This window comes from Trachinotus anak, unplaced genomic scaffold (genome assembly GCF_046630095.1).
Source record: "Trachinotus anak isolate AG129_WGS33_773 ecotype Australia unplaced genomic scaffold, CSIRO_AGI_Tana_v1 ptg000016l, whole genome shotgun sequence".
Classification (NCBI taxonomy): Eukaryota; Metazoa; Chordata; class Actinopteri; order Carangiformes; family Carangidae; genus Trachinotus; species Trachinotus anak.
This window is the reverse complement of record NW_027273867.1, coordinates 18,200,997-18,227,715: the sequence shown is the minus strand read 5'-3', so window position 1 is coordinate 18,227,715 and position 26,719 is coordinate 18,200,997. Positions and strand designations below refer to the sequence as shown.

Sequence of the window (26,719 nt, the reverse complement as noted above, 5' to 3'; positions counted from 1 at the left end):
TCATTTAAAGAAAACTTAAAAAAAAAAAAAAAAGTGGGAAACTTTTGCTACAAGATGTGACAATAGTCTAAAATAAAATGCAACTTCCTTTTAATTCATCCCAGCCCACAGCTGTTTTATTAATTTAAACATTAGCACTTAAAAGATAAAGACAAGGACAAACATAATTTAAATATAAGTATAACAGAAAAACAAAAAGTTTGATAGCTCTTTGATTACAGTGTGGTGTCTGCCCTTTGGCAACAATTACATCACACTTTGTAGGAGCCACTTGCAGCCACTTGTTCCTATTATTCTGCTGTGAAAGCCCTTGACTGCTCCCCCTCCAGCCTCTGCTACTGTTACTGTGTCCTTCTCACATTTGATTTGCCCTTGTTACCTCGGTTCTAAAAGCTACACTCTCTATCTACCTTTCCTCTATTGTATTTTTCCTCCTCTCTTTCCAGTCTCCATTTTCACTCTCCCTTTGTGTACCACATCTCTGGATACAGTAAATCCTGTACGCCTCCAGGCTGCTTCAGAGGACAACAGAGTATGAAATATTAGATTATTATTAGCCACAAAAGTTTAGTCTCTTGACACATATATATTGTGTTTTTCAACTCTTCATTTAAATGTTATGAAAAGGAGATAAATGCGACAGTTTTGGGACCATGCAGTGATTTTATTCATTATATCCTCTCCACTCTGTACTGTATTATGCATTTTCAGTATTATCCTTTAATCTCCACTTGCTGCTATAAACTGCATCTGCAACTATCCTGTACTCTTCTTATTGTCTTTCCCTGATGTCCTCTAAGCCTTATTTCCCCTTGTCACATCCTGTTTCCATAGACCTAATCTACACTCTTTCTTCTCTCAATGGGCTAACTGCCTTCTATCCTCCGTCTCCTACTGTGCCTCAGTCTCTCCATCTCTTTACCCTGAAACATCGCTGTGAGCTGTATAGAGCTTTGGCTGTCTGACTGCGAATGGCGGCTGCATTGATTTTCCCATCTCAGTAGAGTTGTTGGCCGGGCCACATCTACAGCAGGGATGGAAGGACCTGGCAAGAAGGATCCCTCTCGTGTCTCTGTTCCTACCTGCCAGAAGTGCCAATCCTTCATATTCTTCCTCCGTCCTCTTTCTCCTCCAAAACACCAATCTCCAAACCTCAAGAGATCCTCAAGGCATCTCCTTAAATCCTGTTCTGCCTGTCTGTCAGCCACCACCTTTAAGATACACTAGCAAGAAAGTTTATACCTTTGCTGGTGGAAACTGCTTGTTATTGCTTGGTGAACCTTCATAAAATATAGCAGTAGTACTTTTTTTTTTCTTTATTTCTTTGGTGATGGCAGCTGCTCGTTATTTTCTGATCTTGGCACAGAACTGAAACTTATTATTTTTGAGTGGATCGTAACCCCTGGACAATCTCTTAAAATTCAGTAGAGAGTCTCTCTCCAGCCCTGACCTCAACTCACAAAGATGGAAAAAAATGATTTACTTGCTTTTTTTGTGATGTTACGTGGCCAGAGAGTAAAAATAGTTAGAACCTCTCCTCTCCTCACCTGCATTTCACCAAATCGATAATAGGACATCTTGTACATGAGGCAGTTGAGCAGAGTTGGTGAACCGGCCTTGTCCACTCTGAACTCTCCCTGTGGGGTGAAGTAGTCACTCTCCTAAATAAGACAAGGAGGGAAAGTGAGATCCAGAAAATCAGTGACTGGTATCTCTTTTCACATTAGTTGATGGCGCTCAGACAGAGCAGGTCTGTGAAAATACATTAATCCTATTTTCATTTGCATTCCATTTCATTACTTGAAGCTACCGTGTTCACATAAACACAAAAACTGTCTTGAAATTGTTGCCCAACACTTTGAAAATAATATCTACATTAAATGTTATGCAACAGCATTTACAGTACATCTCTGAAACAAACAATGGCTGCTGTCTTCAGTGTATATAAGCACTGACAGGAAACACACAAGATATAACATTTTAATCAGTGAGCTTTAGAGATGCTGGTATGTGGGTTTTGCTAACTCTGGATAGAGGCAGACAAGGTGCTTTGCTCTGTTTTCAGTCTTTTTGCTAAGCTAAGCTAACATCTGCTAGCTGTATCTTCATATCTGTCATACAGAGTGCTATCAAGAAAACGCCTGAGCACATTTCCTGAACTGCTTAACTACAGCATTAAGTAACCAAGTGACAGTCAGTTTGGTTCAGATTTCTAAAATGTCACGTAATTAAGAAACTCTGTTCTGTATTTGGGGTAGGGGATTAGAGAAACATGGTTTCCCCAACTATGTATTCCCTCTGGAGAACACAGATTTCTTGGCCATGAATGCAGTTAGCTGGGTTTATGCTTCTAATTCTTCAGCCCAGCTAAAACTGAACTAACACAAATTAGCCTCTGGAAGTCTAAATACGTTGGTTTCCACTGCTAAGTATGTCACTGCAAGCAGTGTATTGCTTCCAAAATAAGGTCAGAGTAGAGGATTACTATACCATATGTAAATTCATTTTGCAGTTACCTATGCATTTTGATTTCCCCGTATAGCCCAATTACTTGAGTGCATGTAAACCTAACGAATGTGTTGTTGGGGCTAATTCTTGCAGTTATGTGTGGTGCGTTCATGTGCTGGGGAAGAGTTTCATGTCAGGTGCAGGGCAGCACTCAGGCATTCTGCCTTACACAGGTAGACAGCAGTGACTACAGAAAAAGTGAGGGTGAGAAAAAGTTGTTTGAGCTGTAAAACCTTATTTTTTTAATGTCTTTTTAAGAAAAATATTCCACAAAAAGAATTAAAGTAATTTCATATAAAACCGGATACTGTACTAAACTAAAATCTACAAATCTAAAATCTAGCAGTCTAAAAGGGATTTAAGCTAGGCTAGTTAGCTTTTACCGGGACTAGTTTCTGTCTCACACTCACCCTGATGTCCTTCGGGTGCTCTCCTTCCGCTATCCTCACCATCCACAGGAACTTGTTTATATCGTCACCTGAGTAGCCAATTACTCCTCCGAAAATGATCAACACGTAGTCCACATCTAGCGACCTCATGATTTTATAGGCTGCACTCTCATTGGACGACATGGCTTTCCCCACCTAAAAACAGCGGTGAGGAATGGCAGGTCATGCTTCAATTGGGGTTTGTTCAGTTTCACAAATCGGAGTGTTCACAGCAGTGAACAGGAATTTTTAAAGAGAGACCCATCATGCATTTTGTGTAATTACATTCCCTGTGGACAGGTGCTGAAGAGACAACAGGCGGCAGGTAGAAAGCGAGAGAGAAGAAAGCTAGAGGGCTTTAACAGACTTAAATAAAAAGACAAAAACATTTCTCTACATTTGGCAGCAGAGAGAGAGAAAAAATAAATCAAACCCACAAAATCTGACAGCAATTAACTGAAATCCCCCTACAGTGTAAATTCAATGGGAAAAGTTTAAGCAAACAAGATTATCTGGCTTGTTGGAGGAAGAGGTTTTATACAATGTAGCAATTACAGAAAAAAAATTCACTGAAGAGCGCGCTAATCATGCAGTGACTGCTAGAGGAAATCATTTGTCTCTCTGTCTATGTCTGCAGCCGAAGCGCACAACAGGAAGACAGCAGGGAGATGAAGACTGGAAACAGAATAAGACAGACAAGTGGGAAACGGGAAGGGCTCACCAGAGCTATATGACTGTTGTTCCATGTGTTATTATCTACTAGCGTGGTCCTGTTGGCCATGCCGGCTATCTGGTAACCGTAGTCCCACCACGACATGACGCGGGCATGCTCATCTGTGTTCTGTCGCAACCAGTAGTAAGCCTCCCTGAAGTCATCCAGGATGTTACGCGTCCTAACAAGGAAAATAAGGTTGACAGGTAACACTTTCGACAGGCATATGGCTGTGGAGGCTATTAATATTTCAGTTAAGACTTTGAATCAGAAGGGCAACAACAGCTGAAAATAGAGCATCTGTGCATAATAAACTGAGGGTTAAAAAACACCTCACGCTTTGAACATTTATGTCCTAAATTTACCTCGAGCAGCTGGAGCAGACATAAAGCCAGGCAACCAATTAACTGTAGGTATGGTAATCACATTATGTCTGTGTGTGTGTGGGGGTGTATATGTGCAAGAGAAGAGAGCGGAGTGACAGCAATGCTGCACCCAGAAGCACGGCTAAACCATTGTCTGCCAACTGCAGAGGTATCATTAATATATGTATGAGAACTTACGTCTCCCATTTAGTCTTGGCCTTCAACATTTCCTCACTAATGCTTAAAGAGAATAATTATGCCTGTAAAGAATCTCAGAGAGAATAATATATCAGCTTTTTGTAAATTCAGCAGTGGTCCACAGTTGTTTTCCGTGACCTAGAAACACTAAGTTAAGCAATCACATTAAAGTGTATAGGTGCACTTATCAATATTTCCACAAACTTCTTATAAAATATACATGTCCTCCCTTTATCCTGCTGCTCTGTGTGTTCCTGCATACATACATACATACACATACATTTGTGCTGATTCGCATGCAAGACGGTGCATGCCATATTTCTGCATTATGACCTATTACTAGAGAGTTTGCTCTACTCTTTGCGGCCATATAAAATCCATCAATGCATTACAACTTAAGAGTGTGTGTGTGTGTGTGTGTGTGTGTGTGTGTGTGTGTGTGTGTGTGTGTGTGTCTAATTCGTACCCGTCGTGGTTATACGAGGCAAGCACCACACTGGGACTAGAGTAGGCGTTGCTGGTGACCCAGGTGCAGTGGACGGCGAACATCATCAGCAGCATCAACATCAACATGGTGACTATGGACTTAATGTTTGGACCCAATCCCTCCTCTGCCTTCTCCTGCTCTGACACATGTTTGCGCACCTTTCCAGCCTGCAGGGGGAGACAAACACTCTCATGACGGAGGGCAAAGTCTGATGCATTCCACAAATATGAATTATTGCTTGGAATAAATTATTGAATGAACTAATTGAGCGAAGTTTCAGAGAGCATCCTCAAGCTTTCTGCACCGTCTGAAGATGCATCACTGAGGATTGTGAGATGAACCCTGTGATGAGTTAATATTATTTTACAGCAGCTGCAGCAGCGCATTGCTAAGAAAATGAAAACTGGGGAATTGAGAATAAGAAGCACAATATGAATGTGATTCTTTTAGCGGCACCTCTAATTACTTCCTCTGAAACTGACACTGTGGCTGAGAATGAGCAATAATAGATATTGATGAGATGACATGACATTTGATTTCTTTAAAAAATGAGAGAAACAGAACTGATGGCTGAAACCGCTGCCCGTGGTCTGACACTGAAATGTGAATATATCTAATTAGCAAAGAAGCTACTGAATGAGGCACTTAAATACATGTTGAATTATAGGCTGTGTGTGTGTCTTTAAAGCACCCTGTGAAGACTTCACTGCAAACATTATAATGTTAATGTTTTGTGAATATCATGTATCTCTATCTATCATGTCAACTCTTACAGAGACCCTATTCTTTCAGATTTGTGACGATCTATTTCTCAGATACTTCAGCATGTTTCAAAAAGATTTATTTAGCTTAAGCAGAAGGATAATTCAATTTTGGAGATACACTGTTTGGATGAACCAACTGCACAGCTATGTTTTAGTGTTGTTTACATTCAGTGTTTTTCCAAAAAGCATTGCGGGTATTCCTGAGGCCTGAAGAGACACTGAAATGAGTTTCTCACCTCAAAACATCTGCAGAGCCTCGTGTTTAGAAACCTGCTGTGCTTTTATCAGCGTCAACTCTTCTTTACTCTGCTTGTTTTTTAAGTTTGTTTAAAATGCTCAGGCAGCATGTATTAAGTCTTCAAGCGTATCTAAAGTGCATTACTGCTTATTTTTCTGCCAGTGAAGCAAAGATGTGTAACAAACACACATCTTAAACACAATAGCAATGACGCCGCCTTGATGTTCAAAAACTTAACATCTCATTTTTGAAACACTTAAACGCAGCATTTCAACACCACCTTCAGAGTAGAGGTGGCACATGAAATGATGTGATTACAACATGGACCGGTGTAGAAGAAAACCACAGACTGGCTCAGCAGAGAATACAGCAGTCAGTGGAAAATTTTACAAAGCGAGACAGCTAAAAATCATGGCAACAGCATCAAACAGTCGCAGCTGAATCACAGTTGAATCACAGTTTAGCCAAACTCTTGGTGAGTGAGGTGGGAAGCTGACAAACAGCTGATTGATAAATCCAAACCCCAGAAGTTATTTTTTTTGTGTACTGAATTTTAAGATATTTAGCAGTCAACATGACCTACCACAGCACAATCAGAGAAATAACAATTCAATACAATATCACAATACACTACACTAATTTTGACAGTCATTCTGCCTTGACCTTGTCATAGAGATTCCCAGAATTCCTCTTGTCGTCCTCATCACTGCTGTCTTCAGCTGGGGGTTTCTCTCTCTTGGTGTCGTCTCCCATGTAATGCTCAAAGACGCTGGAGAAAGCCACCGCCGACAGCATGCACACCACGGGCGTCAGTGTCAGCATCAGACGCACCATCACACCGGCAAAATAGACTGCGCTGATGGCGTACAGGGCCACTGCAAGGAAGAAGAAAAAGGTGGAAGTGGGTGAGAGGGTTGGGGGTAGAGAATGAGAGAGTGGAAACAAAGTAGACAAAGGTCAGACAAGGAGAAAGAGTTGCGAACGTAAAGGAGAGACAGAAAATGAGGCAGAGAGTGTGAAAAGCAGATAAAGACATGAAAAAGAGGAATTGAGTTGTTAGAGTAACGCTGCATAATCAGTCTGTGTTAGCTGCACACAGCTCAAAACCCTAAACGGAGAGAGTGCTGGCTGCTCTGTCCTTGAAAAGTGCCGACCCGGCTCAACAGGTGCATGGCTAATCAATAGCTGTAATTGGCTGATTCCAGACTGAGGCAGGAACAGGCTGCTCAAAGACTGTGTTTCTAGGGCTCGAAGGTTCTCTGCCCTTGATCTGGGGTTTTCTTATTGCTGCCAAAAAAGTTCATTCCTACTCTGAGTGTTGCAGAGAGTACATCACACTGCTGGAGACAGAGGAGACACTGTACATTTACAAAGCATGTAGGTTTATCACAGCTCGCTGTTAACAAAGCAGATAAATGACTGTAACAGCAGAAAGATTAGTGATTGAGGGGCCATACTAGTCAAACTGACAAATGATGAGCGGCATAATAGAGTTGTGAAGTAGCAGTAGCTATTTCAGAAACCTCTGGTTTTGGAAGCAAAAATCTTGTTCACTCTGTCCATAGACAGATAGTCAGGTGGCTGACAGCTGGATGGACATGTAAGAAAATATCTGGTTCTTTGAGAAAAAGAAAATTTGAATGCACTACCTTGTGTGTTCATAAAACACCCGAGGGGGGAAGTTCTCAAGGTGACTCTCAAGGTGCATTTATGTATGAAATATCCCATCATAGAGCATAAAATTCTGTGAAGTGTGACAACAAGTGATGGTGGAAGCTAAAAATCATGCTGTTGAGGAAACTGATATTAACAATCTGAAGCTTCAACTAATTTATTTTCAGTCAATTTTGGAGGGATTCAGCAACTATGAAGCAACTGTAACCTCTTTGATTCAACCGCGAACAAGGGTCGTGGGTAATGGAGAATTGTTGAAAATGTACAATTCATCCACTGGAGAACATTAATGCCTGTAAAAATTAAAATAGGTGGCCATAACACAAACCTATAGGAATGGTACATTATTTAGTGTTTTGTAGCATATTTATAATTGAGTGTCCTGTGTTTCTATGTTGAGTTACACTGAGGAGATCCTTAAAGGAAAAATTGAGATGGGACCTCAGAGTAGGGGAAAATGCTTTTGGAACCAGCGGCTCCTCGTAATTCAAAACGTCATGTCACAGGGAAAATTAAGGTATTGAGTAGGGTTGCAAAGGGGCAGAAAATTTCCGGAAAATTTCCGGAAACTTTCCATGGGAAGTTAAGATGGGGAATTTAGGAAATATTCCAAATTGGAAACTTTCTATGGGAATTATGGGAATTTATGGGAATTATTGGGAATTTATGGGAATTAACTGGAAATTGGGGGTAATTTAAACAAACTGTATCATATACAAACATAAATGTAAATATTTTTGTTTTGTATTTTTGTTTTGTTATTTTTTTGTAAACAACTGGAATGGTCTTCAAAATATTTTACAATTGATGTATAAATTCTTGTATGGTTACAGAAAACCGTCTTGCAGGAGTCAGAAGAAACAGCATCACATTTGAGGTAGCTATAATAAGCTAGCCTCTTAAATGGTCAATGAAATGAAAAATAGTTTACATTTAGCACCTAACTTACCAGCTAGCTAGCTACTGTATGAATACATTTTTATTTAATTTTTGCAAGTTAAACAGTAATACCATTATAGATCAAATATATTTACCCCATAATATTATAAAAAAACTTACTTGACTTTATATAATCCGCAGGCTCAACTGTGTGGCTTCAATAGTCTTGTGCTTTGGGCTCAAAAGTGTGGCCTCCAGGATTTAAGCAATCATCTGTGCATGTGATGGAGGAGTGCACAGTGCATGCAGGGGGCGTGGCCTCAATAGCCCTGCAGTAAGCAGTGCTGTGTGCATGTGATTGAGGAGTGTACTTGCATTAAATCTGGTTGTTTTAGCCAAGATTATGCTACAATATATTTTCCCCAACTATATTTAAGTTCCCTGTTGAGGGCCAACCTTCAATTTTGTAAATTCCCGTTAATTCCCATAAATTCCCGTTAATTCCCATGGAAAGTTTCCAACTTTCCCGGAAGTTTCCCGAAAATTCCCGGAATTTTGCAACCCTAGTATTGAGGCATATTTTCTAAAACTGTAGAGCTAGGAATTTGATAAAACGTTCCTACCAAACACGCGTTCATCGTTGATGTTCTTGATGCAGAACCAGAGGCCTGCTGGGAAAGTGCAGACCAGGATGTGGAGGTCGAAGAAGAAGGAGACCCACGTCGTCGGCTGGTGCTCCGACACCGACGCTATGATGGGGATGTGGATCTTTGCATAGCTGAGGATGGATGGAGGGAGGAGGACAGAGAGGAGGAGGAGGAGGGGGAGACAGACAGGATGTAATTCATGTTGGGTTGAGCGCATTGGGAGTGTTGAGACAAATTATACAATAGATCCTCCTGATTAACTCCAGAATTATGAGCAAAAAAAAAAAAAAGATAATTTACCTCCCCAGCATGCTTATGGTAAAATATGAACAAATTTAGCATTACTGATGAGGAGTGTTCCTTTATTTTGCTGCTGGTTTCTGATGTGTGTGTTCCCTCTTTATTCATCATGTGCTTTTACACAGCAATTTCTATAGATTTTAAATGTTTCTCTCTTAAGCACTTTGTGATTACAGCTAGAAAAGAAAACACACAGCACATTAAGGAATTAGTATCAGCCTCCAGAGGAAAGAAAGAAAAAAAAAAAAAACTGCCCATACTGCTTCAGTCAGCAAACGGTGGGAGAATTGATTGGGTGTGCTGAAATACCAAACACGTTGCAGTGCATTTGGAGAACACAGGGTGCCTGGTGCTATTTGGAAGTAAGACAATAGTTCAGCACAGAGCCTGTGTTGTACTGTTTTCCCCTCTGGGATAGTGCAGAGGAGGGGGGGTACAGCCGCCTTAGAAGACACACACATGCATTCGATTGAACAAGTGTTCCATTGACAGTGAGAGTGTGAAGGTCAGTGAAGCTTACCCCGTGTCCCAGAGAGAGTAGAAACGACCACTCCACGGAGCGATGTAACCTAGAGAAAGAAAACAACAGTGAAGAAATATAAAATTTTCCATTTTTAATGCACAAACACTTGAGCTGTGGAGTAAAAACAAGCAAGATAAAGGTTAGTTCCAGAAAAATATTCTAAAAACAACTTTAAAATATTTTCATTTGGCTGTCCTTTGTTACAACATAGTGAAATTATTTATACAGCAAACTGTGCAGCTTTGAATAAATAAAACATCAAATATTATCTGACCCACAGGCCAGGAAAAACATGTAGCAGATTGTCTGAGGATAATATAATGAATGTCTACAGTACAGCCTTGCTGTTGACCTTGTGAAACTAAATTGAAATTTCATTTCCATCCACTTATTCAAAGCCCCTGAAAATGGGTTCGAGCTTATGTATTTCTCTACAACAATAAATATTCATGACTAAAGATGCAAAAAGTAAAGAAAAACATATTAGTTTTTATTTAATAAAGAGTTTAAAAGGGTAAACTGTGGCGTTTTTGACAACTAGGAGCTCTATAGTGTAATGTTTTGGAAAAGCAGCAAGAAGAACCACAATTTTAAAATATCTCCACAATGTGTTTTAGTGACCACCATTGATTGTAAACAGCCTCTACTTCATTAGAGGACGGCTTTAACAGTCAGAAACAAAGCTAATCTGCTTCCACTGGGTGTTTGATCAGAGTTGTGTGACAGAGCTGGCAACATCAGCAAACAACCCCTCAGCCGACATCACATTTTGCCTGAAATGTTGCTGACCTGATAGGCACACAGCAGTTCTTCATGGTAAGAACTTGAGAGAGAAAACAGGTTTTTCGGGGCCTTTGAGAACATTCATGTGAAGCCCTGTGACGAAACGCTGTGAAGCTGAACTATCTGCCCGCTGTGGTTCAAACCCAATAAAAACCTCAGAGGAGACTGTGTCAATGCTGAAAATGTATTCTATTGATGGTACTTAATTACTGGAATTGACTTGTTTATAAATGTAACTAAAACCATTTAAGCTGCAAATTAGCCCGCACAGGGCATTTTATGTTCGCATACAAATGTCTTACGTTGGTTAAGCTTTGATCTGGAATACATTTCAGCTCTGAACTGTTGCCTTGGGGCTCTCACAGCCAGTCACACACTCACAGGCAACACAAACAAAACCCTCAGCACCATATTTTAAATCTGGTAATGTGCTTTCACCAACATATACAGCCGTACCGTGTCCTTTAAAGAGATTGTGAAACACGTGTTTAATCTTGATGATGACATATTCACCATCAAAAAGAAATAGAGCACTTCTAAAATAAGAATTTACTGAACCAAAGCAGGCAAGAGAAAGAAGTGGAAAAGCAGGAAAAGTGAGTGGAAGGGGGTATTTTGAGAGGTGATTTAAAGGATGACACTGATTTAACCAATCAATACTTGGCTCTGTGTTCAAGACACTGAGGAAACCCACCAGGCTGCTCTTCTGTTGCAGAGATTTTTATGAGATGAAAAACTCTGACAGATGAGAGCAGGGCATGCAAAGACTTTCTGCAAAAACTGGCTCATAACCAAACAGCCGCTGACTCCCACTGCTCCATTCAGATGGCTGACAGATCACAACGTTTACCAGGCATCCAGCTGAAGCCAGTACACCCAGCAGACCAGACGTCTGCATCAACATGAGCGGCCAGTCAGTTCTGAAGCAGGCAGGCGACCAACGTAAGGCCGCCAATACCTCTGTAGATGTAATGTGCCACCATCTCTTTGCTCTGGGCGAAAGGCCTGGCTGCAGTGTTTACATAATGTGGAGCGACAGAATGTCAGATTTTTGTTAAGGCGAGTATATAATACGCCACCGTGATCAGGGCGAGAAAACCAATATATGATGTCAGGTAAAAACAGTCACATACTTTATTAAGGCTTGTTACACACTGCAGAAAATATGTGCACACACTACCTAAGAGGATAAATCAGCTCCCTTCTTACAAAATAAACTAATATATTAGCTTTCTTGGGAGCAGTCTGAGCTAATAAACCACAAGATAAGTGAAGCACAGCCAGTGCGATGCAGTGGAAAGGAGTTTAAAAAATAGTTTCTGTGGGAGAATTTGTGCTTCAGTGCACTAACTCCTCAATCTCTTGGTGCTTTCACATTAAGATAGTAAGCTATGTGTGTCCTTTAAACAAGTCAAGATGCTGAATTTGTCGTCCTAAATCTGAACACTTCTGCAGGGGACAAATAAAATGAATCAATAGCAGGGAGGCAACATATGAAAGCCCTGAAACCCTGAGGCCTCCACTGTGGCCACAAACCCAGGCAGAGCAGAAAATAATGAAGAAAAACATAAACAGGGACAAAGATCAAACAGCTGGCTGTGCACATCAGGGTTCAACCAGGCCAGTCCAAAAAATATATATATACAAGTTCACAAAAAGGCACTCAATATAGCACAATCCACCAACGCTCAACAGCTCTCAAACTTCTACAGTTGTTTATATTTGTTTATCATTTGCCTTCCAGGTTTAATTTTCTGACAAACCAAGAACTGATTAGCAGCCCATTGGGGAGGACTGGAGGTCAGGCCATTGCAGGATCATGTTTTAATACACCAACTTTTGGCTAAAAAAAGAAAACGCAATCTAAAATGGCTGAAATCCCAGATCTGGATCACCATCAAAATCCAGTCAACTGATCCTTGCACAAACGGCTATTTGTCCAGCAAATCTGAGTCAAATTCAGGATAATTTCTTACATATTGTGCTAATAAAACAGATGGGGGTGGAGACATTACCATCTTCTATTTTAATAGAAGAGCATAACACTCTTTTTAGAACATGATCCTACATTAAGAAGACCAGGATAAAAACCCAGGACAAACCAGATTCTTGTTGGCAGCAGTTTTGTTTAAAAATTCACTCATCATGATTGGAAGATGATCTGACACTGACACTCAAATAACGATTATTTTTATGGTTATTTTTTTCAATCAATTTATTTAAACTGTCAGAAAATAAGGAAATTTATTCAGTTTATCAAGACAAAGAGCAAAGACAAGCAGCAAATCCTTAAGGCAAGACACTACAGACCATAAGGTAAGCTAAATATTTTAACTCCCCAGTTGATTACTTACATGAGGATGTTTTTTGGATAACAAGTTTTCTCAAATCTTATGTTCAAATATACAAATGAGGCCTTATCTAATTAAAAACGCACAAATTTGCATATATTTGCAGAACTGAGGGGACTTTGGATATCTCATTTTTTTTCTCCGTAAAACAGAAAATTTTTGGCCATGTTCTTAGGAAGGAAATGTTATATAAATCAAGCTATGAATGATATATGAACAACTCTCTACACACAAGTAAAACTGGAGGGTTTTGTGTTTGTAAGTACGACCAAAGTTTCTGATTTGTGGCTCAGAGTATGAGAAAAAACTCATTTTGAGAAAATAGCCTCTTTAAAAAGTTATGTATTGTAAAACTCCACACATTTTTATTGGAAACCACTACTTTGAGACAATATCTGCTACAAAGGTAATGACCATGTTCAGATTCAACAACATGCATGAGAAAGGGCCCTTTACAATGACATGGTGCAGAAAAGGATCGCAGTCCTGTATGTTCTGTTAGAATGCTACTTTAGATTAATTTAGGACACAAACAGACAAAGTGCAGTAATATAAATGTGCATTTTGGACGTTTTCTTTCCACTAGTCTTAAAGAAGACGTATCATGGAAGCAAAATCGCCCAAAGTCTCAAAATTGACCAGTAAATGAAAAAATGATTTTGTCTGCTGTGTGTTGCCTTTAATTTCTGAATTTGGCATTTTTGCTTAATAACTGACTGAAACAAGTAATCTAATACTGCTCAAATAAATTTTCCGATGATCAACAAATCAATTAATCAACTAAGTGAATTTACTTTACTCTGAAGGACGAAACACAATACACTACATGAAATGGTTCACAATTACATGGCCGATACCATGTGAGCGGGACATACAGACCTGTGTATGTGAGATAGATGACTGTGAGGAAGACCACGCCGGCAGCCAGAGAGACTCCGAGGAAGAAAAGCGTCTGGAACTCCTGTCTTGTAAGCCTGTCCTTCAGGTACTGCAGGAAGGCATAGGCTTGGAGAAGTGCAAACACACCTGAGGAAAAGCCACAGTGAGAAGCAAAAGAATGAGCAAACATATGACGGAAACCTGAGGAGAATACCTGAGGAGCCCTGCCTCCTGCAGGGTACCAAGTGGCTTTTCTTGGTTAAGAAGTGCCGTTGTCAGTTTGGTGGGATTCTCAACAAAGCAGTTTGCGATAGCCCCTTTGGCTGTTCATTCAGATGTGAAAGACAAATACTGCGGGACAACATATTTCAAATGCATGAGACAGATTTGTGTAAATAAGCCGTTCTCCTTCCCTTGCCTTGTCTTTCTTTTCGCAGCCCCTTTGGTCATACGTCTTTCCTCTGTTCCTTTGTTCTGTCACTTTCTCAGTGCCGTTTTCTCCAGTGCCTCTCTTTGTTTACATGGTGAATTCGATATTAAAAAAAATGAAAAGAGGCCTGGTTCCCCTGTTTCATCACCTCCTGTCCTTTTACAAACCTTGTGTGAAATCGCTCCTACTCCTCCGCTCGCCCATCACCACACTGCCCATAGCAGGTCTCACCCATTTCCAAGGTTAAGCCCTCACCTGTCTCCTCAAGAGCCATCGTGGTGCTAACATGCTTGTCACTCTATGCCACCCTGCCTGCCTGCCTGCCTGCCTCAGGGGCTGATATCACAACGGTACCGACAGGTCCATGGCTCTGTCACTCTCTTCCTGTCTCCCACTGAGCTCCCTGAATGCTACCTCCAGATGTTCTGAGCAGCTGCTACCCCGGCAACATAAAAACACACTCGCTCTGCGAGAGATAGAGAGAGAGGGGAGCCAAAAACAGAGAGGCAGAGATGATTTTTGGTTGTGCATTCTTCAAAGCTTCTCATAATGCTGTTTGTGCTGTAGACACCCAGAAAAACAGGGACACTTCAATGTACGTCTGCTGCAGTGTAAAGAGAATTCTCAAAAAAAGGTGCCGCTTAGCTTCCTGAAGCTGCCAAGTCCTCTCCCAATCTGGATGTAAATGAACACAAGAATCGTGCACATACATGCGCACCCTTCCATGCTGTCAGGCAGCAGATGGGCCCACTCTTGAGAGGCGAAACTGAACAAGCTTTAATAAACTATCCACAAGCCAAAAATGAAAAGTACTTAAAGTGCTAAACCCATATGGGTGGCATGTGAAGCTGCTTACTTATTTCTATTTGGCAAATGTATTCTAGGAAGGTCCTGTGTTCTTCTACACACAGAGCATGACTAACAGCGTCAGCCCAAGGGGATTCGCCAGGCAATCCTTACGTGTGTGCATCCTCAGCACTGTAAGGTGCTTTGGGTAACAAAGCTTATATAAAGTCACACCTTTAATACATGAACCATTGCTGTCAGCACTGTTTCCCCTGTGTTTTGTGGCATAAATTTGTTGGCATGGTCCTGGCAGGTTGGAAGTTGACATGAAATGAAAGCTGTGCATTGTATCCTGTGTTTCCTTGTACAAAACACAGACACACAGTGTGTGTGCTCAGTTACTTTATGCAACTTCAAATAAGAAAAGCAAACACAAACAATATAAGTGTAATTGAAGGTATTCATCATACTGACACAACACTGACATATTATCATCTGTTTAAGTTGATGCAAACGTGTTAGCAAACAGTGGCCTATTTAGACATTGACTACATATAGAGCAACATTCATTTGATGAATGTCTCTCCCACATTCACGCTCTGAGGAAAATATGTGGATACTTTGCTGCCAAATCCATGATTACGCTCAGGTAACATACAGTCTGAAACAAGGTTGATGAGAGTGGTGAGAACCAACCAAAACTGTAAAGTTGGCTGCAAAACCAAAACAATAAGCTGAAAGACACAAACGCTCAGCAGAGTTGAGGGGAACCGCAGAGTCGAGTGATAACTCTCTGAGCATTTGTCACTATACAAACTATATCTTTGATAATCATTAGAATAAAAACATTATAGAGCAGCAAACAACTGCTTGTTGCAGCTTTGGGCACAAGAAATATGCTTCTGTTTTCATGTAAATGTGACAGAAAGACATAACTTGGAAAATCAGGTGGCAACATTTTCTAAGGATTGCTGAATCTTATCTGCAATTATGATGAACTTCATGTTGAAATTTTCTAGAAGGGTTTTTCCAAGAAGACTGTAGGACCAGGCACTCCAGAGGTAGAGAGGGTGGGACATACCGGCAGCAGCCATGTGCTCGCTGGTCCTGATTGGCTGGAACCCGACGAAAGGGACCTGCATCGACAGTACGAGACCCACAATGTAGAAGGTGCTGTATGCTGTGAAGAGACGACAGACAAACCAATCCAGATAAGAAATCAAACAATCAAAACAAACTATTGCACCACTGAAAACCTTCTGTTCTTTTCCACCACTCGACTTTGGGTCCCACGTTGGGAAATCAGCCTCAATAGTGGTATTTAAACTCTATTGATTTTCACTGTTGCACCTCAGAGGGAGTAAATACAAAATACCTAATCCAATGTCATTTACTGAGAAAATGGGAGCTGGCTCGGCGCAGTGTGGCAGGGAGGCCTGGAGTGAGACGACGGTGCTGAGAAGAGCGCAACTCCCACCTTTGTAGCTGGGGGAACTGATTCGCAGACGCACCAGCTTAATTAAGATTTCATACTCTTCCTGAAGAGTGTGCTTCGTTTTTGAAGTAGTTGTGACCGCCCTCAGCGATCTCTTTCTCACACGTCTGCTATTGACTCAAGACAGAAAGAGGAATTGTGGGGGAACACAGACTCCGAGGCATTTTTATTAAACCAGGATTTTCTTTTTCCTTTTGTATGTTCCTGCATTGTGACTGAGAGACACCTGGCTCTGAAAAAAAGAGGTGGAAGATAAAGAGAGAAAGGAAGGTGACGGGTATAGAAGTACCTGAAGACGTAATGTCTTTTCTGTCAACAGAATATGTCTACAAATATATTTCTCCACCTCTTGTTTGCTACTGAAAAGGTGCAAGATGTTGCTGGATGATGCTCAGGCTGCAGCGATCCTTGAGGAACACTGAAGGCGGAAGGAAATTTTCCACTTCATCTAACAGCTCTGTGTCGCCTAGTGGTCATCATAGAAGAGCCGTTTGGAGATAGAGCAGAGGTAGGTAAAAGCCTTCTCACTGTGGAGAGGCCGTAATTCATTTTCAAAGCTCTCAAAGACTGCTCTGCAGTTACACTGAATGCAACATATAATCATATGTAAATGATACTTGACATGGTATCATTTATCTTGACCACAACAGGAGTGCCTGCCGTGAGCTCAGGGCTAAGCTGACGACGGATGTGTGGATGGTGAAGGGTCTGAAGGATTGAGCTCGAGTTTTCTGAGCCAACGGATAATGCAGCAGAGCTGCCACGTGCTCTGTGAAGCTGGGGCGCTCTGTGGAGTAACAAGCCTATCCTCTTCACCAGCACTCTGCCTCTCGTAGTCTCAAAAAAAAAAAAAAAAAAAAAACAAGGATAAGGTAACAGGTGCCTGCATTTACTGTTAAGTGGTGTGTGTGGGTGTGTGGATGTCTGCACTGCTGATGATGGAATGCTTATGGAGGTGAGAGATGAGCACAGGCGTGACTGGGCATTTGAGCTCGTTTCAGGGTCAAATGCTTGGGGAAGAGTTTTGGGAGTCACATGGAGAGCGAGGAGCATTTTGTCTGTTTACTGCATACATTTCTATTCTAATGGGAGGAGAGCTGAAAACACATTTTTCATTTCAGGTACTGTATGTGGGGGAGTTTTAAACATCACGTCACACACTGAAAATTGTTGGTTTAATTGCTTGTACTTGTGCGTGTGTGTGTGCGCGTGTGTGTGTGCACCTTACCAATGTATACTCTCCTGCTGTAGCGTTGCATCAGCAGCAGCACAAACACATGCAGAGGAATCAGGTTGATAATAAACACATAGCCTCCCCACGCTGACACCTAGAAAACACACACACACACACACGTCAGTAAACACTGTCACTGTCAGTAAATACTGTGGACATTCTTCTTCATTTACAAAGAGCTGAAAGGTCACATATGATCAATGATTCTTCAATTTGTTGTTCTGTAACAAATGAGCTACTCCTGCTGAGTGGAGGCTGTCCTGTTAATATTCTTCACATTAGCTTTGCAGGAAATGTGTCAGATATGCCTCAGTGAAGGCAGCTAATCAAAATCAAGTACAGTTGAGACACACGGCATTGTGAGCCCACTGCATCTCACAAAAGCAGAATTCACAGAGCAGAAAAAGCAAAGCCTGTCTAGTCAGTGCACCCTGGCTTTATATGTCGTGCCAGGATGAGGAGGTGCGACTAGGTGAAGCCAGGTGTATGTAACTTGGATAAATGCGCATTCATGGCTTTCTTCAACACACCACGAGGTCAATCACAGATTTACTGATGCAGAAATGGAGAAGACGCATGCCGCACCCAGAGAGCCACAGCTACGATTATGAGGAAGAAAAGCATATCGTATGAAAAAAAGGAAACAGGACTGTTGCAATAAGAACAGTAAGACGAAGCATGGCAGACAATATGTCCGAGTGAATATGTAAGCAGAAGTAGAAGACAGTTCTAGGCTCATAAAGGAACACTTACAACTACAACGTCTCAGAGCCCAAAGTAATAGTCTTGTCTGACCAACAGTGAGAAAGCAGCAAATCCTCAAATTTGAGATCAAACGTTTCACATTTTTATTAAAATTTGAGATGATTAATCGATTACCAAAATAGGTAATACATTTTTTGTCAATTGGCTGGTTAACTAGTTTGACTAATCGCTATAGCTCTAATATACAGCAAAAAAACTAATTTGTGCAATATGTGACTATCATATGAACTTGATTTTCAAACACAATTTGAACTAACCCAGAAGTAAACTGAGCCATATACACATGCTGCCTTTCTTACATGAAACCCTGCACAAAATCCCCTTCAATACCTTGACTAGAATCATTCAAGAAAGGATTTAAAGACTTCTCACTGCCTCCTCACTATCAGACACAAGCACCCAGCTATAAAAAAAAGTGACGTATATAGAATCCATAAAAACTAGGCAATCATACTTTACATGTTAGATGTAAAATATGAGATGAACCAATAACTTTAAAAGCTCCACTAAAATTATTGCTCAACTGCTTTTGAGGTCCACTGAGTATCATAGTGGTGGATGTGGGGGCTATAAAGTGACTCCACAAAAACATCACCAACAAAATTTCAATAGTCTGTAATTCACTACGGCAAAGGACAAATGGAAACAGTGAGAGCACTAGAATGGAAGTCACAAAAGCATGGAGAAAGAGTAAACGAATAAAGAGAAAGCAAGAGAGTTCAGAAACAGAGCAAGACAGAACAAAAGAGAAAAGAGATTTTAAGCGCTGCAAAGTTAAAAAGAAATAGAAACAGCAGAGAAGAAAAATGAATTAAACAGAGAAAAGGATTGCATGTACACAAATTGTTTGATCCTTTATTCGCCACAGCTCGTCAAAGGGCCTCATCGCACCTCCCGAATATGATGAAAAGAGCATTCATTACACTTATGCAATCACAAGAAAAACAAGAACATCATGTCTAATTGATAAAAACATTAATATGCTACATTAAAGCAGGGGGTGAAAGAAAAACTCCTAAATAAGTTCCTTGCTGAATGGTTAGGTACAATTATCTTTTGGCAGTCACTTGCATCTGTTCTCGCAGATGGTGACAGTCAATTAGTAGCATGTGAACCATAACTCGAATGAATACCAGAGATGACTTCAATTTAAGACACAGGGGCAGCTGATCGAGTCTCTGTTGTCGACTGCCTGGGAACTAATTGAAAACATAACACTTGAAACACTGACGGAGATTACAGGCTGCACAGTTTGACTAAATGTAACATACTGTATGTTAATTTTTGTGTCTTGTAAGCACGCACGACATGGTTAGGAAAACAGAGAACGGACAACATGAGTAAGAACACAAGTATGGAGGAGTGCTTCAGAAACTGTGTTAGTCATAAAAAAAAAATATGCCAACCACAACAGTTTTCCTCAAGGTAAAACTAATAAAAAAGCCTTTTGAAAATATCGATCCCTCTTAGTTAGACTCCCTGATATCAGCGAGGTTCGTTATTGACTCAGAGACTCAAAGTTACACAACTTTATTTTTAAGGCTTGTTTTTCCCCTTTGGATACTTAACTTGGCAAAAGCCAGGGAGACTCAATGCCATGGCAGTGGGATGAAAAACACTGATGGAAAAATTCCTCTTGGTTGCTATTTACAAATGTTCAGCGCAGCCAAACAACTCAAAATGGAGATTACCACTAATGTCGTTTAAATGACTAGTTATCCACTATTGTATTTCTATTGTATAAGATACAGTTTGTCATGACGTGCCAGTGGTGCTAGAGGAAAAGTCAGGGAACCGCCAAAGTCTTTAGATTTAATCCTTTGGGGACAATAAGTGTCTGTAAAAAACTTCATTGCAATCCATCTAATAGAAATACTCCAGTCTGGACCAGAGTAGTGGGGCATCAGATCAACCAACACTGCCATCCCCAGGGCCATGGCACCAGCATGGCTAAAGATTCTCAATTTAACTACCATTTAGATATTAGCCTTAACAAAATTCACAAGTCAGAAACTGGTTAACACTGTAATTCCAGTATGACACAAAAATAGCAGGAGCAAACTCTTCAATGCACCCTGATTGCAGATTTACCTCTCCTCTCTTGCCAGCAGAGCACACGATCAGCTGGAGGACAAAACACTGGGAGAAACTGGCCATCTGGTCACATTAGAAGAGCATGCAAAGATGAATGCCCATGACAAAAACCAAAGTTGTGTGAGTGTGTATTTGTACGAGTGTGTGTGTGTGTGTGCACGAACAAGTTGTATTTGAAATTATGGTTCTAACAGCCAGCCCTCAGCTCGAGCCACAGGCTAACAGCTGAGGGCAGGAATCAGAAAATGTTTGGAGCAAAGTCAGAGCCGTTATCGCTCTCTGCATTTCATACCGGGCTTATCTGATGACCACGGGGCCACTCTCGAGTGTATAGAGAACACAGCGTGCAGCAGGGAGAAAGGGTTTACTGTTGCATGTGTGCGTATATATGTTTGTGTGTGTGCGCAAGTGTTTCCAGCCTATCTGCTCTTGTTGGGCATTCTGCTCTTCTATTTGTGAAAATGAAAATGAATATTCTGTTTGTGTGTGTGCCTCTTCATTAAATGCAGCCTCTCCAATACTAACAGTGACTTTCTGGTTAATTAAAAAGACTTTAAGATGACTTAATGATCAAGGGTCAACAGAAGGGTTGCAACTGCAACACACTTTCTGTGAATCTAGATCACCCTGTTGGGTTGCAGGCTAGTACTAATATTAGTGAGCATGCCTGCATATGAGTCAGAAGCTGATTGCTCCAGGGCTAAACCTTGTGTAAAGGCCACTCCTGCTGGCTTTTACTCTACCAACATTAATAACCTTCTCTAGTTATGAGCTGGAATGTTATCACTTGCTTATAATTAAACAAGCCTTTGAGTCCAAAGCCATGTTAATAGCTCTGTGAGGGATTGCTTTGAGCTAAATGCTAATGTCAGCATTCTAACATGCGCATAATGACAATGTTAACATGCTGATATTAAGCAGGCATAATGCTACCCATGTTCCCCATTATAGTTCAGTGCATTAGCATGCTGATATTTATCAATATGTGCTACACAAAGTACAGCTGAGGCTGAGGATGGGTATGACATTAGCTTTGTAGGTATTTGATCATAAAATAAAGTACTGGGCAAACTGAAATTTTAATGGCACTGCTAAATGAAAAATTAAGGGATGACCACAGTTATTACAATTTATCTGGGGGGGGGGGGGGGGGGTCATGAATATCTGTACCAACTTTCATCACAATCCATCCAATAATTGATGACATATGACACAAAAAACACACAAATCTCACAAAATCTCATTATGGTGCTACAGGGAAAGTAGAAGATTTCCAAAGTCAGTAAGATTTTCAGAGGTTGGAACTATGACTGTGCAAAATTTTGTGCCAATCCATTTAGCAGATGTTGCGATACTTAACAGGATAAGTGAAAACTCCAACCCGCTGCTGGCGTTACTAGTAGAAAAATAATTTGATATTTGTTGAGATATTTCAGTCTGGGCGCCAGTGGTGGACTGACTAATAGGTCATTGCCATCTGCAGGGTCACGCAATTAGCAAGTGACATCTTCAAAACAATCACCTGAGTAGTCTTGTGTCCACAGCATTTAATCTGGCGCAGGTTGCTGTGCTAGTTTAGAGAGAAGACTGAGACAAAGCTATGGGAATGAACAGCGCAGTGCAGTTGATCCATGCATCTGCTTTTGTTCTGTCCTGTGTTTTTTTTCCCCTCTCTCCACCCTCACCCTCTTTATGCTCACGCCTGGAGGGATGAAAGGAGGATATTGCACAGCTCCCTGACTGGTTCCTGTGGCTCCTGTCCATCAGTGGGTCCTACTGCTCTCATCCTCTTCTTAATCTCGTCCTTCTCTGTCCTCTCTCCTCTGATTATGCCAATATCCAGGCAGGGATCTCTCCCTCTCTGTCTTCATATCTGCCTTACGAGTGTCACATTTGATTAAGCCCCATGGGAAAACGGAGCCTTGGCTGTATGCTGCTTAAACTGACAGCGTAAGGTGATGGGGTGGTATAAAAAAAACAGTAGGGTGGATCGACAAGTTTATGCAGCACTTTGTGTGCAGGACCAAAGTGAGACAGTGGGATTAGGAGGCTGGTGGTGTTCATGGTGACATACAAGCCTAGTTTGTTACTCCCTGCTAGAAGACTCATCTGCAGCAGTGGGTGGGCTGCAGAAACAGTGCAGAGGAAGAGGGGGAGAGAGGGTATGAAGGAGAGAAAGTAGTAATGAGGAGAAGGAAGAGTGAAAAATCATGTTCTCATTGCTTCTGACTAAGATAGGGCAGAAGTTACACTTCTGTCTTATCACTCTTCATTTCTCTCCATCTTTGTCCCCTCTATCCTTCTCTCCCCTTATCTGTCCACAGCTGTCTCTATTCCTTTGTCTCCACTATGTTTCGTCTCCTATTCTATTCATCTTTCCATAGCTCCTCTCTCACCCCCTGCTCTTGTCTCTGCAATCCACTCTTCCCCCCCCCCGGATGTGGCCCAGTGTGATTGATGAAGCTGTATTTCCGTAATCTGTTTCATTTGACATCTATCTCACTGCTGGCCATAGAGATTTAGCCTGGAACGGGGAAGAGCCTGGAGCTTTTTCATGGGCACTCCCACTCCCACACACACATGCAAACAATCTGCCGCTGAGGCAGTGTGCCTGGATGGCCTTTTTATCTCATCAACCCCCCGATGAGCTTGTGCGTGCATTCATAAATAATGCAGAAACCACTGGCTAAACTGCTCCATGCACTGGTATGATGTCCATGCTGGACCGAGGACAGTCACTCCACCAGCAGGGTTTATTATTGAGAACTAGTTCTGAATTGGAACTAGCACCACAGACACACAAAGTGGGATCTGTTGAGAAACATGTGTCAATTCCATTTAATACCCACAGGCAAAGTTTTAACCTTCTGTGCGTCTTCTTTTTTACATTTTAACTAAAAAGAATCATGAAATCCATTGTTGCCTATGAAAAGTGATTGTTTGTGACAGCCATGCATCATATCAAATAATCAAATAAATAACAGGACAAGAAATGGTAAAAGGATTTGTCAAGAGCAACAGTCAATAGGCTGAATCAGACACAGAATTGATAAAAAATAAATCATGCTGGGGCTGCAACAAACCATTACATTCATTATCAATTCATCTGTTTCCTTTTTCCTCAATTAATTGTTTGGTCTGTCAGAAAAAGCCTATTGCAATACCTAGGAGACAGGTGACATCTTTAAATGTTTTGTTTCATTCGACTAACAGCCCAAAACATCAAGATATTTAGTTTACGGTTCAATAGAATAGAACAGATCAGAAAATCCTCACAAATGAGAAACTGGAACTAGGTGATGTTTGGCATTTGTGCTTGAAAAATGACTTCCAACAGTTAAACTGATCATCAAAACAGTCGCAGATTATTTTTCATGTCACGGACTAATTTTACGCTACTCGGGAGATCTTAATCAATGAATGAATCACATAATTTGTCCCTAAAGAGCAACTGGTTGCTCATCAGTGAAAGAGAAGCAAAGAAAATAAACATCATACATTCAGATCAAATACATGACAGAAGTGTCTAAAAGCTGACTACACAAGTTAAAAGAATTTGAAAATGAGTTTCATTAAATAGATTACATATGAAGGAATAAAAATATAAAATCACAAAACATTTCGCATTAGCTTGAAGGATGGCAGAGGGGAATTTATATTCTAATTCCAGTTGAGTAAAAAGGGATGATATCAAGTCAAATCAGTAAGTACCCAGTATGTTTACAGTGTGTTTGTGTGTCAACTATTCTTACCATGTAGAAATAGGAGAGACAGCAGCCAATAGTCCAGAATACTGAGCCTGTCTTCACTGATTTCACCTACAAGAGAGAAAGAGAGAGCTAGTAAATGACAGTCAAACTAATATGTTGCCCATGTATGTTTCAATATCAAATAAGACATGTGGACTCACAGTTTGAGCTTCAGGGACCCTAGAAACTAAAGCACCACAGACTGCACATTTTCTGCGATGATGACATGATGTTCTCCTTCAGTTTTAAAAAATCTGGGATAAAATCAGGGCAGAGTGCAGCCTTTTTTGTCCACTAAAGGTTCACTATTTGTTTTATGGTTCCCTGCTAGTGAAACATGATAGTCCCAATAAAAACTTTGTTTACACTGGGATTCACTGGATTTAAGAATAAGTTAAGACGTGTGTGTTCAAACTATAATGTAAAAAGAAAATGTGCAAAACCAACTTGTAGACTTGTAAAAGGAGATATTTGGTGCATCTTTAAAATAAGTTTAATGATCACAGTTAAATGATTACAGTAGATATGTAGCAGCCAGCTGTGGTGAGAGGGAGGATGAGAGGAGACCGGTTTAGACTAGACCACCGGCAAAATCTTGTAAACAGGCTCTCCTTCCCAGCCACAGGCCAATAAAGCAGGCAAGTGTACACATTAACATTTAAAAACACACTCAGACAATAACCATAATTACCGCCTTGCGGTTGTATGTCTCCACCACCCAGTCCAGTTAATTAGTGTGTACATTTTTGAGTCATAGCCAAAAATGTGTTTTGTGTGGTCACAGTGACCTTGACCTATGACCTTTGACCACCAAAATTCAATCATTTGTGTAAGAAATTTGAAGAAATTCCCTCATGCTCAACCACACTGCTTCATATAGTAGATACATGCAGAAACGCCTCGACACAAAAATAAACCGTCCTCAAGCAGAGCTCTCCCCGAGTGTTGAGGTTGGCTGCAGGAAGTAGGTCATGTGATGACCTGATTATCATTCCATCCTATAAGAAGGTGGAACTTGTGTTTGTGGAAAAAGGACAGGGCATTTTTGTTGCTCTGTTTGGGTTTGGGTAAGAGCAGTAAAGCCCCATTCAGATGAGATTTATTTCTCTAGGACAGAGGGAATGATTTTAATATTACATGTGCTGGTCATTCAGTTTAATCCTGTCCAGAGCACATATGGATGATTTTTCACCACACACTGCAGTAATGATTATAACTCGTAGTTACCCCGTGTTAATTCAATTCAATTCAATTCAATTTTATTTGTATAGCGCCAAATCATAATATACATTATCTCAAGGCACTTTACAGGGTGAGTGAGTTACTCAACTCACTCACTATACCCTTCGTCCAGTCCAGTCTGGACGGACACTAATCTGACAGATCATTTGTTCAAGTCAGTCAAATCGAATGCAAAAGTTGACTTTACGACAGAAGCCAAAAGCTATTCAAATGGGCTCCTGTGATGTCACGTTAAAGGTAATTCTGTCTTTGACGGTCTAACTTGGGGAGTATCACCCTAATAAAACAAAATGCAATAAATCCTCCTTCATGAATGTTATAATGTTCAGTTTTTGGCGAAACTGTTTGGGAGGTGCTCATTGACATATCACGCTAACATATTAGGTCACAGTGACCTTGGACTTTCACTCTTGCCCATTAGAATCTGATCAGCTCATCCTTGAGTTCAAGTGGCGCACGCCGTTTGTGCCAAATTTGAAGGGATTCCCTAAAGGTGTTACTGAGTTATTGCTTTCACGAAAATGGGATGGATGGAATGAAAGACAACCTGAAAACATAACGTCCTGACTGTCGCCGGCGCAGAGGCATCAAAAACTGAACATTAGGATTTATTGCTGGGATGTTGTATTAGACTACATTAGTTTTAGTTAGGAGTAAACTGGCAACTGAGTGGACATTCTCAAAGGCACAGTCACCAAAACACTTTCCCCTTGAGTAAAAATAAGCATGATGACAGAATAGTAGGACAACAGTTACTGTCAATATTCACACTGAAGCTGGGCCTGGAGCATACAGCCCTGCATTGTCTATTCAGTGCATGTACAAGCAACTGGTGCCTCAACCTCCTCTGCCAATGACCCTCGCAGCCGCCACGCCTTTTGTGAAGACACAGAAGTCACACAGTGTGATACCAGTCCAGCTAATTAAATGTGAGTCGGGAGAAAGTGGAATTACTGTTACAACAGTGTAGGCATGGCGCATGGGGTTAGAGCAGAGGAGGGAGGCAGTGTCACTGTGTGTGTGTGTGTGTGTGTGTGTGTGTGTGTGTGTGTGTGTGTGTGTGTGTGTGTGTGTGTGTGTGTGTGTGTGTGTGTGTGTGTGTGTGTGTGTGTGTGTGTGTGTGTGTTCATGTTACGAAGAGCTATAGTGTTAAAAAGAGCAGCTCTCCTGGGTTTGAGAGGATTCAAT

General features: G+C 41.0%; 1 protein-coding gene and 1 long non-coding RNA gene across 2 annotated transcripts in view; one reads left to right on the top strand and one right to left on the bottom strand.

Moving 5' to 3' along the window:
- Window positions 1-26,719, bottom strand: part of LOC139634287 (dolichyl-diphosphooligosaccharide--protein glycosyltransferase subunit STT3B) — a 79,504-nt gene that overhangs the window by 5,509 nt on the left and 47,276 nt on the right. Inside the window, exons 4-14 of the mRNA XM_071500650.1 lie at window positions 24,293-24,358; window positions 17,676-17,775; window positions 16,034-16,132; window positions 13,737-13,883; window positions 9,721-9,769; window positions 8,877-9,031; window positions 6,364-6,575; window positions 4,678-4,865; window positions 3,658-3,829; window positions 2,919-3,092; window positions 1,548-1,661 (exon numbers count right to left, since the gene is read on the bottom strand). Coding sequence (XP_071356751.1) covers window positions 1,548-1,661; window positions 2,919-3,092; window positions 3,658-3,829; window positions 4,678-4,865; window positions 6,364-6,575; window positions 8,877-9,031; window positions 9,721-9,769; window positions 13,737-13,883; window positions 16,034-16,132; window positions 17,676-17,775; window positions 24,293-24,358 — 1,476 coding nt within the window. The remainder of the gene's footprint in view (window positions 1-1,547; window positions 1,662-2,918; window positions 3,093-3,657; window positions 3,830-4,677; window positions 4,866-6,363; window positions 6,576-8,876; window positions 9,032-9,720; window positions 9,770-13,736; window positions 13,884-16,033; window positions 16,133-17,675; window positions 17,776-24,292; window positions 24,359-26,719) is intronic.
- Window positions 16,178-25,505, top strand: LOC139634290 (uncharacterized). Its single transcript, XR_011693939.1, has 3 exons — window positions 16,178-16,717; window positions 16,815-16,955; window positions 17,098-25,505. It is a non-coding gene; the product is annotated as an uncharacterized lncRNA (long non-coding RNA).